The sequence below is a fragment of the Dermacentor albipictus genome, chromosome 10, assembly GCF_038994185.2.
Source record: "Dermacentor albipictus isolate Rhodes 1998 colony chromosome 10, USDA_Dalb.pri_finalv2, whole genome shotgun sequence".
Lineage (NCBI taxonomy): Eukaryota > Metazoa > Arthropoda > Arachnida > Ixodida > Ixodidae > Dermacentor > Dermacentor albipictus.
Window position 1 is genome coordinate 46,218,059 of NC_091830.1, and position 17,631 is coordinate 46,235,689.

Genomic DNA, 17,631 nt, shown 5'->3' on the forward strand with positions numbered 1-17,631 from the left:
TCAAGAATTTAAAGTTATGTCAAGCATATTTTCACGAAACATCCTTAGAAAGAAGAGTCTCTTTAGTGAATCAACAGCATGACTCATTGTTGTCATTATCCTTTATGTTGTTCGGCAGCTAGTGCTGTTAATGGGTGATGCTTACTGCATTCCCTTCAACTGACTCTGTACAATTACTCTTAATTTCTTCTTTTCTGGGACAGAACTTGGCATCTGCCACTTGATTTGTGTTATCCTTAGAATGCTGGATAAACGGCGGGTCGGCTTGTTTTGCAGGCTACTCAGTGGCACGGGTGAAGCTGGGCGACTACCACTACTACGGCTATGGCACGAACATCGACTACGAGACGGCCGCCACCCACTACCGCATGGCCTCCGAGCAGCAGCACAATGCGCAGGCTATGTTCAACCTCGGCTACATGCACGAGCAAGGGCTGGGCTTAAAAAAGGTAAATGCCTGCACCATCCGATGACTGGTCTTGCACTCCGATACAAGGGAGTCTTAGCTTGTTAATATACTTATTGCCCTTTACAGGAATACCAGGTTGTGCGTTTTTTAACACTACGGGGAAAGCTACTCCGTGTGATGTTACGCAGACATCTCGCGATTACTTCACTTACGCGAGCAGCGAAAAGGTTGCAAGCGATTCCGTTTTACCTATACAAATTGATCTGGCACATGCATGAGAGAGCAAGCATCTAGTACTGCTGCAGAGGTGCAACCGCCAAGGTGCTAATCTGATGAGATTTGAGCTTTTTAAGAGAAAACAAAGAGTGAGCATTACTTTCATCAACACGCAGTTGTGACAATGACACAGTGCTCTTGAGCTTGCAGCCAGGCTATCAGCCAACGCGTCCAGCACGTCAACTTCCGAGGTCTGTGGCACAGCAGAGATGCAGCACATGCAAGCAGACAAAAACAAGAATGGAAAACAGTGTCGAGCATGATACCGTATTTACTCGCATAATGATCGCACTCGCGTAATGATCGCACCCCGGAATTTTGTCGTCAAAATTCGATTTTTTTTATTTCCCGTGTAATGATCGCACCCCGAACTTGCCGCAGCGATATGTCGTGTGCCAAGTCTAGCTAATAATGGTCACGCTTACCATCTGTCGAATGCTACACGAACGACTCGTCTGCACACACCAAACATTAAGTAGATGCCTCATTTCATTACTTTCATCACTTTCCGCGCTTCCATGACAAAAAGTGGTACAACCAAACTCGCCTTTATTATGGGTAGGCTTTATAATGGTTGTGGTCAACAAAAACAAAGAAGGCGCCTTTCAATTCTTTTCATCTGCACTCGCAAGCACGCAACAAATCGCGTGCGGCAATGATAGTACCACGTTTACACTGATACGTTAAATGTGTACCCTATTTATACGCCGACGCTTGTAACACAGCTAAGATATTCGCCCATCCTTAGCGGAAACGTGCCGTGTTAGGATAGTAGTGAAGGCAGTTGCCGCAGTTTCCGCAGCACGCCGGCCATGCGTTTCTGTCACTGGCAGCTAAGCGCGCCCATCTGTTTTTGTCCCCTCAAAGTGGACATGGCTACGTTATTGCCGCAAACTTGCCGATATTAACGATATTATTTATCACTGATACGGAAGAAACTGTTTCAATGCACGTAATATACTCACGAGATGAAAAAAGATCGTGTTCGGCGCGTTCGGCTTGCACCGCCGGGCGCCATTTTTGTTTTGGTGTCCCGCACCCGCATCTCGCAGGAAACGCGGGACGAAAAAATTTTTTTTTTTCGCGGGAAATTTAACCCGCGTAATGATCGCACCCCTGAATTTGCGTCAATTTTTCTGACAAAAAAGTGCGATCATTATGCGAGTAAATACGGTATGTCAAGTTGCCAGACTTGCGAACGAACTACCACTAAATCCGGCTCCTCTGATGCCTTGCGTTCGGATGGTTTCTGACGGCCAAGCAAAATGCTTGACCTCGACGCAGGTGACTACGTCACCATGAACACCTTGCAATGGAATGACGTGTGCCACCCAATGCACGCTGTTTGGAGCAAACCATTTGGTTTCTCTATGTGGATGCCGCTTTACCGTAGAAGCAGACGGCAGTAGCAACACTTATAGTGACATCTTGTGGCGGTTTGTCCACCAACAATGCATTAGAAGCTTTTCTGAGCATTCTCATTTAAAAAAAAACAATGGTTGCGTGGTAATGTTGCCACCAACACTTTGTACAAGCAGTCAAATAAACAGGGTCAGTTGCTGCCGTACATTTCGGTCCTAGCTAGTTGGACTTTGCACCACAATATGGCACCAGCAATGAGATTGCTCCTTCATGTTTAAATGTAGCGCCACCTCAGCCATCCTCAGCCATGCCTGTGCATCAATGGTGGTGCCGCCAACACTGTTCCCATGTAGCCGACACCCTCTGGAATTGTTGCGCATGTCGGGTGGTAGCTGGAGTCGGCTGCTTGTAATTTGACCGCAGTTTCTTTTGTATTTTTTCATAAATAACTTCTTTAATGTTTACTTCTACATTATGAATTTGAAAAGTGTGTGTTCCCTTGTTATCAAGTGAAGACATTGCGCAAATACACACTTACGGGCCCGAAGACATGCTAGACTCCATGCACGTGTGCCAATTTTTTTCTGATTTGGTTGTGGTGGAGAACATCACGAAACGCTTTGTACAAGTAGAATACTCCTCCACCAGCACAGCTGTCGTGGTACACCCATACCTCCAGTTACGCTGTCTCTGGCGAAGTATGTCTGTGCACAAATTGTGCTTGGTTTTGGTACAACCATATGCATTAACTTTGCTTTTCGATGTCCAAGCGCACTCGGTGCCATTGACAGAACTCGGGATCACGTCTGACCACTTGAGTGTAGGTGTCAAGATGGAACACAGTGGAACAAGTGGGGCGTTCGGAAGCGCGGTTCATAATCTCTGGAAGCTTTGTGCACGGCGCCGTAGAGATACTCTGCTTGTTGTTTCAGATAATAAGATAGCGAGCAGAGCTGTTACATGAGAGCAGAAGCACATTCAGTTTGTCATTACTCGTTTTTCAAAGCAGTCGCCGCATTTTGTGTGAGTGTGTGCCATGTGGTCATTTGCAACAAAATGCTGTGTCTTCGCAGCTCTGTGGGCACACTTCTGCAGTCGGTTTGCTTAAAAGTATCGTTCCTCTTAACAATCATGGTACTGTTTTGCTGTGCATTCACTTTTGGTATGAATAGAAAAACAGCTTTGCACCAGCAATGCCTTGTTGCATTACCCTTTTGCCTGAAAGAACAAGATTCTCTCTTTTTTTTTTCTTTTTACACTTGTGCAAGTCCGAATCTCTTCTTGAGCTGCCTGTCTAGTAGCTGCATAAAATAGAGGATGTCTAATCTCCTTTTTGTGCAAGTTTAATTTATTTTTGGCACTGTTCATTATTTTAGAATACAGTCGCCTACCAATTTTCCGGACCTCGCAGGGACTGAAAAATAGTCCGCAAAATCAAACAGTCCAAAAAATTTGTTCAGTCAAAAAATAAAATTTATTAGTCTTAAAGCTGCTTTAAAAAAATATCTCTAATGATGCCCTGCCTCGTACTACGCTCGGCGGCGATTAGATTTGCTTGGATTTGCGCAAGAGTGACGTGGTCTCTGTGTACAGTAGCCAAGGGAGTCACCGTGTTGGCGATCTCCGCCAATGGAGATCAAAGAAACGAGCCATGTTTCTTCGCACCACTTGGCTCTTCTTGCAAAGGCACAGCAGGTGACACTGAGCGCACAAAATCCGAAGCAGCGCAAACACACAAATCGTCGGCGTTCGTCAACGTTCATGTTGTCCACTTCTCTACTCTTGTGTCCTGTCTGCACGCCTCACTTCTTTTTTGCATAATGAATTCTTACCAACTAGCTCAGCTGTCTGTTGTTCTAAACACACAAAGATGTGATGTCTCCAAGACACACTTGCTCTGCAGACACACCGCATACAGAACGACGACCAAAACTTAAAAAAAGAAAGGATTCTGCACCAAGTGATTATGACGATAGTGCTGACATGAACAAAATTTTTTTTTAGAAATAAAAGGAACAAGGTGTCTCTTGGAGCATTTTCTCATCCAAGAAAGATTGGGCATGGCCTCCAAGACAGAAAGGCAGCGTGCACTCTCTATTGATAGCGTGTGCCTCTGAAACTTGGAGGCTATAAAAAGGGCCAATGGAAGCCAAGCCAGTCGAATATCCAACATGGTGGCCCCTAAGATCAGGTAGCATGGCTTGGACCGAGCGATTTAGTTAGGAAAATTGAACTTTGAGGCCTAAATTCGTCTGAAAAAGTGGTCATACCAATGCATTAGCTCTATGGGAACCCCAACGGTGTATTTATGCAGTCCAGAATATCCATCGTCAGAATTTTTGGGGTCTGAAAAATCTCTTGGCAACTGTATTTCATTGGTTTTACCTGTGTTTTATTTCTTTGCTTGCATATGCCTTGTTTATGTTACCTTGCTAATTTTTCTCCACTCCTGCTATAGCTCTACAATAAAGCTGCAGTATAAATAAATAAATAAATATATATATAAATAAATAAATAAGAATGAGTCCATGCAGTAGAATATCTCAACTGAACATGCTTCGTTACTGCTCACGGCGTAGTCACAAACTTGTATAAATCAAGTTTGAGATTATTAATATAATGGAATTATCCCCTGCCAATCTGTAGTGTGTAATTTTGCTTAAAGACAGGTAGAATACGACGACGTGCCGTTCAAACAAATGCATGAGTTAAGCGACATCAGTGGGACGAGTATGCGGTGGAAAAGCTCATAGTATCCCCTGTGATTTTGTAGCTTCCCATTTACCTCGCAAGGCCACAAGTATGGCTGCTCGTTGAAGTTTACGCAGTCATTCCAGCACACCTGAATTACTTTCACTATGCGCCTCCTTTCCCGAAGTTAAAAAGAAATGGCTTCTTTTACCATTAATTTCCTACAAGTATATACACGGCAGCTCATCATGGGACAGCAGGAGCCCTTGGGAAACATGCCATTTCAGGTGGCGCATACGTGACAGAGGCACCGCATACGGCACATGCCAATGCGCATGCACGCAGCTGCAACGAACAGGGCGTCGGTGGGCCTTTTAACAAAGTGCATGCTTTTCTTACAAGCAAAAAAAGAAGTAAATCAAAAGCATGCAGTGTCATGTGAAGATGCTAGTCCAGTAATAAAGAGAGGAGATGCTCAGCTGGAGGCATGGGAAAGGAGACTGGCAGAGGGATGGCGAGGGGACGGCTCACCTGGCACGACCACACCCACTAAGGCATGTAATTCCCATTGCAGCAAATATAGTCGATCCAAGGTTCAAACTAAAACCAAGATGTTCTGTGTAACATGGCAGAGTGTGAGTGTAGGCCAGTTGGTGATTCATGATTTTGGGAAGTTGCCGCAAGGGAAACACGAGACTTGAAGAAAGGGAAAAACACAAAGTGGTACTGACAACAGATCAGTTGTCATTGGTTGTCAGTACCGCTTCGTGTTGTTCCTTTCTTCAAGTCTCATATTTTGCTTGCGGTGACTTCCCAAAATCATGTTCTGTGTGCACACATTATGTGCAACGCATGAGTACACGCACTTCACAGAACGTATGAGAAAGGGACCCCCAAGGAGAAAACGCTGTTTTTTCGGTATTGTTTTGCAGGACATCCACTTGGCCAAACGCTACTACGACATGGCTGCTGAGACAAGCGCTGACGCCCAGCTACCTGTCGCCCTGGCGCTCGTAAAACTTGGTCTGCTGTATGGGTTTGCTTACCTCAAAGAGGTGAGTGCACCCATTTCTTTAAGGCATACCTCAAGGGGTTTTTTTAAAATTAATTTGATGTTACCTTCATGCGGAAATCTCAAATCTTCCTGCGCAAAAAAAAAATTTTCAGAAATTCGTGAATACTTCCCCATATGTTTAATAAATGATGTATTGCAAACAAGTTCTGTTGTTTCAATATTAGCCAGTTCCTTTCTTATTTTCTGTAATCTGTTACTTTCACTTCTGTCTTGCAGATAAGTTTGGCTGTAGAAATAGCCTATCTGAAGTATGAAATTGTTTTGGAACAGAAGTCAAGTGTCCTTTTCTTCTCCTCTAGGCAACACAGCATTCCCGGCATTGCAAGGAAATGAAATCTCAGAGGCGCAAGTGGGAGTGCTTTTGTTTCGCCGTGTCCACGAGAAAGATAGTTGTTGTGCAGAGGCAAGAAAGGTGCTATTTCTGCTTCCCCGTAGGGAGAATGGCTCAGTGCGAGAGAACTTTAACAAAGTCAGTGGTAACAAGTGGAAAACGGGTCATGTCAGGGGAGGAGAAAAAGAACACGTCTTCACTGTTCTACCGCCAGGGTGTGTACCAGCTCCATAAAGATTTGAGTAGTCACTGGATAATGTTTTCTTCTCAAAAGCAGAGTTTTATATTCCTAAAGTTCAATTTTTGCTTGCTTGCACTTGGCTAGCAAGGAGTGACGCGATGCAGCTTTCGCATTCTGTCAGGTGAATCGTCTCGTCACATGGCACCACCAGAGTGAGAATATACTCTGTGGCAGAATCTTCTCCATTCGGTGAAGCAGGATCATCCTGGACACTCCTGATCTCTTCAACGTTGCTCATTTCTTTGTGAGCCTTGGCGTGTGGGCCGGCCTCGCTGAGTTGCCTACACAGCGATCGCGTGCCAACAGCTTTTCCAACTTTCTTATGTGGAAATGTCTCCGGAACGCCGCAAATGTGTGGCGCACTGTTGCCTCTGGCGTGTCATACAATATAACCTATCATTTGAAAATGATTTCGTAATGACAGTGTCACGCCGTCACGACCTGCCTGAAAACTTGTTCTGTCATCAGCTTGTGATGAGAATGTTACTTGTGGCGATCTGTTGCATTCCTAGTGCCAATGCTGTCTTTTGGAAATGCGTATTTTGTAGAGCAGCCACAAACAGTGGACATTTGACTTAAGGGGGGACACGGGTCTTAAAAGGCCGAAAATCGCAAAAAAAATTGACTTTTTGAAGCTGATATTTTCGAAATCTAGAAACATGTTTGCATTAATTTGCGAAGTTTCTAGCTTCACTCATCATTATTTTCGCTGCAAATTCAATTTGTAACACGCCTGTGAGGTAAATCTGAGCGCAAATTTAAGCAAAAATGGCACTTTTTCAACGTCGAATGGTTGCCGTCGCACACGGGTTATCATGGCCATCTTGGTCTCGTTTGAAAGAGCCGGCCTTCACCTTCAATTTTCCGCCATCGCTGGCTGTCCTTGTTCACTGGCTTTCTAGAAAAAACGCGTCATCAGGACGTACCAACGCGTGATTGTATTGGCTGCTCGACGCACGTGACAGTCTAGGCACCCGATTGGCCTAGCGGCCTTCCCATCGTCTGCTTCACACTGTCGAGACGCACACGAGCGTGCCATTTTGTCTTGGTGTTGTCGACTGACTGCAGCCATGGTTCGGCCAATCAAGTTCAGCACCAAGAACAAATTTGGGAAGCGAGTGAGGCGATCGCTATTGGAGAACTTCAAGAAGCATCCCACAACAACTCCGGACAACGAGGATGACGACTTCGCTGTGATCGGCAGTGCAGACGCCGAAGAGGTCACCACTGCCGCCACGGTAGGCTTAACGGACGCTAGACTTACGAGCTCGTCAGCTGCCGACATCATCGCGGAGAGCGGTCGTGTGCGTCTTGAGATGCATATTTTGCTGCCACAACAGTTGGAGGATGAAAAGAAGGAAGCAGAAGAGAAACTTCGGGAAATGTCGTCTGTCGCGGCGACAGAGCGGAAGCGAAATCTTATTGCTAAATGCGCCGACGCCGTGGCACCCTCCCCCTGACGAAACGGCCTTCACCATTGTGCACTTGGAGGCGGTGAACGCATCGATATTGCGTTTACAGTGCAAGATTTGTAAGGGAGATGCGTAAATCATGAGGTGAGCGGGAATACGGTCTCGCCATCAAGCTTCAGCTCGTGTGTACGAACTGCGGTGACGCATCGTCAAAGTGGAGTTCGCCGCGCGTCAATGGAGATCAAAAGATCAACCCGTTTACCGTGAAGGCTAAACCCCATGACCCCGATTTTGTGCGCGACAGCGACGAGCGATGGCTTCGAGCGACGGATCGGGCTGTCACTTGAACGGATTGCTCAGTCTTGTCGCGCGATCGCTCGGTTTCGCATGAACCGAGCAAAAAATGTGAGCCGAATTGAAATTTGAACCGAATAAACCGAACGAATTTTTGCTGACAGCTTTAATGTGCGTCTGCGACAGTGTGATTTCCATCGCAGCAACATCCAAGATCGCCCCCTGCTCACGTATCCACGCTTGCATCGTTAAATAAAAATGTCACATAAACTAGTCAAGTTTTAGAACTTTCTAATATTGTCATCATGCTGTTGTCATGCTGTTATTGTTTGAAAATAAAATAAATACACAATTTTTCAGCGTTTAAAACTTAAAAGAACTGAGACTTTACAATCGCTTAGTCTGCAGCTACAGCGAGTGAAACGCTGCACAACACAACACCGCAAGTATGAGTGTACGGCTAGTGCGTCGTCGTTGGGGTGGTTTTGTTTTGTACACTCTAGTTACGTTGTTGCGGTACTATGGAAGCCACAACTCTTTTCCTGGAGGAGTATTTGCAGCTGCAGAAGAAGCTACTATTGAGCGTGCGAGCACCTTACACAATTTGTAGTGAAGAGGAGGTTGGCAACGGTGACGATAAAGTGGGTACATGCTGTGTGTAACTAAGAAAAAAAAAGAATTGTTCATGACGCTCCTAAGCCATCAGCACTGGTGGGTACGTCCTAATAAAACCTCATCGAAACTGGCACGCGACATTGCTCCACTGTGCTTCTAACATGCGGTAAAACAGGAAAGCACCTATTTCGACAGCACTTGCTGTTACATCACATGTCGCCCTGCTTGCATCACACCAATCTCTTCGACTTGGCGACGGCACCACCAACTTGTTGGAATCCAGTCGTGGAGAGCCCTCAACGTCCTGGCGGTCATTGTAATTCGGATGTAATTCACATGTGTCACTGAGTGAAAATTGTGCAATGTGAAACAGCCTGAAGGCTAAACCCCATGAGCGCGATTTTGTGTGCGACAGCGACGAGTGATGGCTTCGAGCGACGGATCGGGTCGTCGCGTGAACAGATCGCTCGGTCTTGTCGCGCGATCACTCGTTTCTGCAAATCTAGTATTCATTGCTCGTTGCCTGGAAGTGCTATGGTCGACTAGCCAATAGCGCGAAGCCGGAACTGGGTGCACATAACTCAAGTACTTCCGATTGTCACATGGAACAAGCGAATGATTGAATTTTTATACGTGCAAGGATAAAAAGCTACTGCAAGACTTTCAGAAATATTTTATGCTGCTTTTTACAGTAAAAAACATAAACTTAAGTTAATAAAGTGCGCGTCAGACTAGTTTCAGCGCCTATTTTGCTGCCCTCATACCAGCAACACTGGGGAGACGTCGCTCGAAGTCATCGCTCGCATGGTGTACAACTTGTAGGCAACAAGCTGACGCAACAGCCATCTCCATCGCGTCGCTTGTCGCTGTCGCGTGCAAGATCGCTTGCATGGGGTTTATACTTCATGGGTGCCTGTACAAAAAATTTGTGACAGTGAGCTGTTGTTCAATCCTATAGTGGCTGATCCAGCTGGCGTATCAAATTGCGAGATGTAACGAAGTAACTCTAAAATGTTTCTTCCTGACATCAGCATGTAATGAAAATTTGCTTATAAAGAGTATCAGATTTAACAAAAGTATTATTATGTAGCATGCAATTATGTTAAAACAAAGTTCGAATGTATTGCCCCAGCTATCGCACCACAGCCTTTGCATTATGACAGAACTGGAACCTATTTTTACGTGGCAAGGACAGTCGGGCGACCTAGTTGCGGTTGTGTTCTATAGGGCTGACCTTGTTAATGTTTCGTAGCCAATTATAACAGCCAGGGCCTTCCCAGGTGCCAAAACTTGACGACATCCTCAACTTTGTCATTGCAGCAACAGTGGGACAAGCTACTGCCCAAGTTCAGCCCAAGCGACGCGCTCGGGCCCGACTGGGACCTGTATGTCATGACCGTGATGGCTATTCTCCTCGGCGTGCTGGTCTACTTCAGGCGGGCGTGAAGAACCTTGTCCAACCTTGTTCTGACAGACTCTCCCGCTGCCCGGGCAACAAGCACGCATGTGCGCGTCATGTGACTCACGGTGTTCTTGTTTCTCCCGAACTGCAAAAACCAAGAAAACTGCTACTACTAGTCGTCCAGGGTGCCGTTTCTCTTGGAAGCTCAAAACCTGTGTGCGCGTCAAAAAAAAAAAGGGGCGTTCTAAGAACTTTTCTTTAGCAGGTGATCGCTGAAGAAGCCCATGGTCGTCGTGCATTGTTTTGCATTGAAGTAACATAGGAAGGAACTGTCATCATCAAGGAAGTTGGGATGGGAAAGGGGGGGGTGGTAAATGTTTATTTTTCTTTGATTTTTGTGGCTGTCCTCGCGCATGAGGGCAGTCATCTTTAGTTGCACAGACAGTATTGTCGTGTTGTTTCAAAAGTTGCGAGATTAAAAAAAGAATGGACAGTCACCAAAAAGATTGGTTTGCTGTTTTTGTGAGTGATTCGCTGATTTCACTGTGTACTGGCCTGCCAAAATGACTGAGCACGTGTTAAAAATGCTAAATTCAGAAAATTAGTATTTTTTTATCGGGCAAGTTGGTTAAGCATTGCTTTATCCAGTTGCGAAATTAAAGAAAAATACCAGCAGTCATAGCACTCTGTTGCATTGTAAACCTGTTCATACTTCCTAGCCCAGAAGAAAAAATGTTTACGGAAGCATACTTTCTTTTTAATCTGTTCTGTGAAATTTTTGTAAATCACAATTTCATAGTTGCACTACAGTCGATTTCTGTTAATCTGACCCAGACGGCACCAGTGAAATTCATCTAATCATCCACGGGTCGAACCAAATGTAGAAAAAACGTCAAAAGACAGCACTAATTCAGTGGGCAGTATTTGCCCAATTCTAAGAGGCCCCCGAATCAAACGCGCGCTTGCTATGTGTCCAAAGTAGAACTAACATAGAGACTACATTGAAGCTCCTGACGTAAGTAGAAATCTGACGCGCACCGGATTTTTTAGCAAGAAATGTGGCCAAGGGCCTAATATGTGTTGCACAGTGTCGGCCGATTTCTCCAAGTTAGCTTCGCCGCAATACAACCTTGTTATGCGACAAAGGATACAAACGCTGTGAACGCAGTTCTCTGCCCATTTTCATGGACCAAAAAAAAAATGGACTCGCGTTAGGATCGGGTAAATACAGTAAACAGACATTGTAAGCTACCGTTATTGCTTGAAAGTTTACCTGGGTCAGGCCAAAAATGGGCGTTTGCGTCGGGAGATGATGTTTGTTCAATGCATTCACTGTCACCTAAGCAAAAAGGGGTCGCTGTTGGGGTCACCCTAGGGGGCAGGCACATGCATGCTGACTGGTCAAGTTCAATTATCCAGCAAAGGCCAATTTTAGTATTGAAATAATGAAAGTTTAGACCAAAAGAAATGCATAGGTGCCGGTTGGGACCTTCAGTCGGGATCAAATTAAACGGGGTCGAATTAATGGAAGTCTACTGTTACATGCACAGTTTTTGACAGGATTCTTGTAAAACGTTTCACACTTTCTGTCATTTCAATGCATTACAATTTAAAGTAGTTTAAAGAAGCCGACCGTAAAAATTTGAAATAAAATAACCTTTGTGAATTGTGAACAAGGCTCCCGTGCTGGAGTCGAGATGTCTTTCATTTCAAATGTTAATGGTCGGTGTCCAACTTTCAACTACTTGCAATGTCTCCTCCTGACCAGACAGGTTTCCGTCAAACTCTCGAATTCAATGCATTCCAAGCGCAGTGTTACTTGCATTAGGGCACGACTGACCGTAATTGTAGGCGGTTAAATTTTATTAACCTAATTGCAAACATTAGGCATGTCTTATCTGTTTTGCAGAACAAGCTCGAAAAGGGAGCTTCTGAACAAAGCTGCTTGCCTCAGTCATGTCCTCCATTGTGGCCCTAATTGGATAGTGCAAGTAGTAGTTTTCTGCAAAATATTACTACAGGGAACTGTGGCACTACAATAATTCCTACAATAAGTCCGAATAATCGCGCACGTCCCGACATCGGGCGTTTTCAAAATCGATCGTTCCCCCCTCCCCCAGAAATCTCTGCGTACCAGGATACCTATAGTACAGTGATGCTACCGTTGCGCCTAAGTGTGCCAAGGGGCGAACCCTGCTACATTTCAGCAAAATATTGGAAATCTGTGACAAAAGGGTTGCTTGCACTTTCAAAAAAAAATGGCTGAAGGCTTAGCTTGATTAAGCCTGGAAGATTGCGAAAGCAATACCCTTGGCTGCGCCTTGGTTCGGCTGATGGTGTGGACATGGTTGCCCTTTGTTAAACTTATGGATATACATCCGACATAGCGCAAGGCTTCGCCTCCACCATCGAAGCCGCGAGCTGGGGCCCCGTCTCTCGGTCTGTCGTGACGTCACATGGTCACGTGACGCGCAGCTGTTTTAGGAGGCGCCACGACCACCGATGGGCCGAAAGTGCGAGCAGTATTGCTTTCGCAATAAAAAACAGAACTATTGCCTCGAGCGCCGTTTTGCCGCACCATCTAAAGCGGCATGGCGTGAACCAGCGGCTGCGTTAGCTCAGCGGTGGGCCGAATCAAGGGACCGTACTGACGTTTCTTCCGTGGGGTCCTGTCTATTCAGTAATTTCCATCCCGACGCGTGCGAGTTGCCTAGACAACGGGGTAGCCTCGATTTTCAAGCCGCAGCGAGCGAACGCGCTGGGGTCGAGCCTGATCCCGCGCGCTCCTGTATGACAAATGTAAAACGGTGACCGATGCTTCGGACGCTGTATGGTACCTGTCTCGCGCGATGTTTCGGACATCTCCTGTATGCCAAATGTAAAACGGTGACCGAAGCTTCGGACGCTGTATGGTACGTGTCTCACGCGATTTTTCGGACATCTCCTGTATGCCAAATGTAAAACGGTGACCGAAGCTTCGGACGCTGTATGGTACGTGTCTCACGCGATTTTTCGGACATCTCCTGTATGCCAAATGTAAAACGGTGACCGAAGCTTCGGACGCTGTATGGTACGTGTCTCACGCGATGTTTCGGACATCTCCTGTATGCCAAATGTAAAACGGTGACCGAAGCTTCGGACGCTGTATGGTACGTGTCTCGCGCGATTTTTCGGACATCTCCTAGCTGTATGCCAAATGTAAAACGGTGACCGAAGCTTCGGGCGCTGTATGGTACGTGTCTCGCGCGATTTTTCAGACATCTCCTGTATGCCAAATGTAAAACGGTGACCGATGCTTCGGACGCTGTATGGTACGTGTCTCGCGCGATTTTTCGGACACAACTCGCACATTGGCGCAGACGTGGCGGCCGTGAACAACTTTTCCGCTATTCAATTTGTCGCCCATCCCCCCACTTTTCTTGGTGCGGCGATTTCACGTCATGAGAATGGCGTACGCGTCTGCTACCAAGATTTTGGTTGACTCGGCACCAAACAGCAACTTTCGCCACTGCTGGATGCTGACGACGCGTCGGTAGTTAGGCCTTGCTGTATCGTATACGACCGTGACAAAAATTCGCTGCCGGCTGACGCGGTGGGGGACAGCTCGTCGCGGCGAGATCCTCCAGTATGTTTCGACCAGCAAACCGCTTCTTTGATTAATTGGGTACGTGTGAAGTCGCGGTCTAGGTGGCCGGAAGCCGAGATTGAATCCGCGGTCACCCTATCCGCGGCTCGCATGCCGGCAACTACCGCGAACGATATCGCGATGGTCTTTTTTTTTTGCGCTTACTGGACGGAATGGCGAAAGCTCGCTTGTATAGGCAGAAACCGCTGGCGGTACCATTATTCATAAGAGTGCTCCATCTGAAAGCTTACACACACACACACACACACACGCGCGCGCGCGCGCGCGCACGCACGCACACACACACACACACACACACATATAGGAGCAATGTCATGCTGAAGTTTTCAAAGCGCTTCCGAATTCAGCGCGTAGCACGTCTAAGCTGCTTCCGTGCTGTTTTAAGCACATCTTCGGACACCACCGCTTCGTCGCAGTCCACAGTAAGAACTGCGATAAAAGGGGGTGGGGTCATTTTAAGTGTTTGAATTTATGAACCAGTGACCACTTCTTGCTTTCACATGCATTAATTGCCCTAAATGTTCCATATGATATAGCATGCAATCCCGTTAATAAACCTGCTCCGAAATAGGTTGGACCACTGGCATCACTGCTAGGACGAGTTCGAATTAACACCCGGCTGTCCCAAGGTGTCTACGAGCCGAGAAAACCGGGAATTCTCGGAGATTTTGAATAGTCCGGAAATACTCTGAATAAACTCAGGGAACTTGTGTTTCTATCAAGGAAAATTTTAATTTTATTGAAAGGGAATGAAAGTCGCGGTAACGCTCTCCCAAATTATAGAGAGGAATCGTAAGAAACCTACTTTGGAGCCGTGATGTCGGTTGGACGAGTTGCCAGTGTAGAGTCAACGACCGACTTTTCGGACGCCCTATAATTCGGACAGCTTCGCGGCGCCACCATGTACCCCATAGAGTCAACCTCCAAGAACGTCTGAATTTTCGGACGCAAGAACCTTTCGCCGTCCGATTCTCCGGACTTTTCTGCCGTGACCGCAGGTCCGAAATGGCATTGAATAATTAAAGCCACCAACTTCGCCATTTTGGGTACCTCGCCGCCCAAACCGGCGCTCTCGCATGCAGATCCGATGGCAGCCGTAGCCACCACTGCGGCAACGCTAGACCTAGCTGCTTCGACGTTCGCTAGCTGCTTGCTGTTCGGTGCTGTGTTTTATGCGAAGCATACTAGCCGCACAACCACGCTGTTCCTTGCTGCGCCGCGCGCGGCCGCGTGGCTACCATATGACGTCATAACAGCTGCAAAAGCGGAGGCTCAACTCGTGCGCTCGCTTGCGGCCGCGTAGCTACGTAGCCGGGTCTCAGCTCGTGCGCTCGCCTGCGGTCGCACAGATGGTACTGCGGCTGAACTCCCGCTCCTCCCACTAGGGCACTGACGTCACAACAGCTGCAAGCCGGGCTCAACTCTTGCGCTCGCCTGCGGTCGCACAGCCGGTGCTGCGGCCTAACTCCCGTTCCTCCCTCTAGGGCACTGGCGTCATAACAGCTGTATAAAAAAAGCGGCGCGCTCTTTTATACAGGTTTCACCAGGCTAAACAGTGGTTCAACAACTAAAATAAAGGCTAGTATGCTTCGCATCCTGAACTTAACCTTAGCTAAGCCACAGCCATTTTTTCATTAAAACAGTTCGACGCTGTTAGCAATGGCGCTGACTCCGCCTTTGTAATCCTCGCCAACGGCTTCGTAGGTCGGAAAGCACGACGCGTTGCATAATGCTGGTTTCCGAAAGTCAGCTTCGCTTAGTACAGAAGTGCTACGCGGTGAAGCATACGCGAAAGTGCTGCGGTGAAGCGTAAGCGTGTGAAGGGGCAATTGACACGGGAGACAGCATGTATTCCTTAATTGTACACGCGTGCACCCGCCATCTCCTGTGACAGTACGAGCACCGATATGCCTGCCTAATAAGTGTATTGGCAGGCATTCAGAGTTTTTTCCGATGTGCCTGTGGCCAGTTGAGCCCTTAAGGGCAGTAAAAGACATGCATTCATTTTTGCGAACTGCTCGATTTTTCGGACATTTTCATGGCTCTTTTAAGGAGTCCGAAAAATCGGACGTTGACTGTACAACTGATCAAAAGGAAGCTTCACATGAACCGTGGGGCGAACACGTACGGGTTTCCTTTGTAGCAATTGCTACGATTGGGTAGATTTCTCATTTTCACTTAATTACTTCTCTCTCCACCTTGCGGGTTTCCGCACAGCTATCACGTCACACTCTTGCCTTTAATTGCTTCGAGTTGTTGAGAAATTTGACTTCGCCATGCCATCTGCTAGCCGAAGTTTAACAGTACATGTATATACTTACGTACGTACGCTAATACGACCAACAGGCTGTTTCGTCATTTAAATGACGAACTTCTGTTCGCAATAGCAACACATTGAAAGGTGAATAAAAAACGGTATTCGATACTTTATTTACTTGTGCTTGAAACTTCTGCACTAGGGAACTTTGCTGAGTATTGAACGTTTGGGGGAAGGGCGGAGAGAGTAGTTTTTGTTGGGAAGAGGAATGGTCTCGGCACTATCTTCTGCAGCCCTTGAAGAAGCACGGCTCAGCGCCTTGTGGGGAAGGGGGTTATCTATGGTTTGCATCGTGGACTACGCCGATCCTCCTTTTTCCACCTGTGGCCGGACGGCGTGTACGCCGAGCTGTCACTCAGCTGCTGACCTTGGCCTATCCCGAAGGCGGTGCGATGTCACGTAGCGTCTTAAAGCAGTAGCTGCCACGAGGAAAGGACGGGCAACAATCGATCGTTGGTTATACCACGTGACACGCACGCTAACAATGTCGAAGCTGTATAGCTTGCACGCAAGAGTTGCCGACATTTCCAATCCAAACTTAGTCAGGATTGTGGCAAGGTTATTCTGTCGTGTATGCAATATGAATACTGGAAAATATCCACGCCTTTGTCATGCACTCATTTCCAGCTGGCTTATCTTGACATTTCTGTACGTGTATACTTTAAATGCGTGGCAATGCATGCGTACCTACTGGTCCCACTACCTGCTGGGAATTGGCTAATAAAATTAACCATTAGAACTGGGACCCGTAGTCTTTTACCTCGGATGTCTGTTTTGTTTCTGCACCCATCATATCTCACTGAAATCTTACAGAAATATCACCGCCAAAGCGCTTCGTACAGACGGTTAACCAGCGAAGCTGAAACGTGCGGCTGCAGTGCTCATCACTGGGTTAATCCCAGCAGTTCATTAAACGACGGCTTCGTAGGCTGCCGGACCCTCGGTACGCAGTTGCTACTTGCGCTGGGCTGCAACATCAGCAAGGCGTTGACGAGCTCGTTCCCAGTTCTGCTCGCAGCGTTGCTGATCGAAAGCTGCCTGCTCCTCAGGAGTGCGCATGACGCATGGCCTACCCATTTCGGAGCCGAAGAGAAACTGCTGCGCACGCGCTCGGCTGTGACGGAGAGCAAGGACGTCACAAGTGGCGCAGTCAATCGCCGCGCCTTCTTTTTTCTCGCACATGGCGTTGCGCCGTAGTTTTCGGCGCTCAGGCGACATACGAATCGGCTAGACAAATACAACTTCGCTGTAAAATGCTAGTCGATTATATGCGAGCGAAACTTTTATTTATTTTGTGATACTGTCAATCCCATCAGGGATTTTTACAGGAGTGGGTTAGAGGGTCTGTAGACATTGTAGTACAGGCATTTTCGTGTCGTGGGGGGACTGGCGCGCACCGTGCCCCTTTCCCCGATCACATGACCTCTTCCACCTACAGCGAGGCAAGGTGACTGCCGGGCTGTCACTCTGCCCCTCGAGACTCTGCCCCTCGAGAACTCCGACGTGAAACGATCGGTAAGGTCGACGGCATAAGAGGTCGCTTGTTGAAACCGTAGCGAA

At 47.1% G+C, this 17,631-nt stretch overlaps 1 protein-coding gene across 1 annotated transcript in view; it reads left to right on the forward strand.

Moving 5' to 3' along the window:
* LOC139050872 (protein sel-1 homolog 1-like) overlaps positions 1–10,612 on the forward strand; it is a 35,331-nt gene extending 24,719 nt beyond the window's left edge. The window contains exons 14-16 of the mRNA XM_070527673.1: positions 277–449; positions 5,671–5,793; positions 10,027–10,612. Coding sequence (XP_070383774.1) covers positions 277–449; positions 5,671–5,793; positions 10,027–10,152 — 422 coding nt within the window. The 3' untranslated portion in view covers positions 10,153–10,612. The remainder of the gene's footprint in view (positions 1–276; positions 450–5,670; positions 5,794–10,026) is intronic.
* The last annotated feature ends 7,019 nt before the right edge of the window (positions 10,613–17,631 follow it).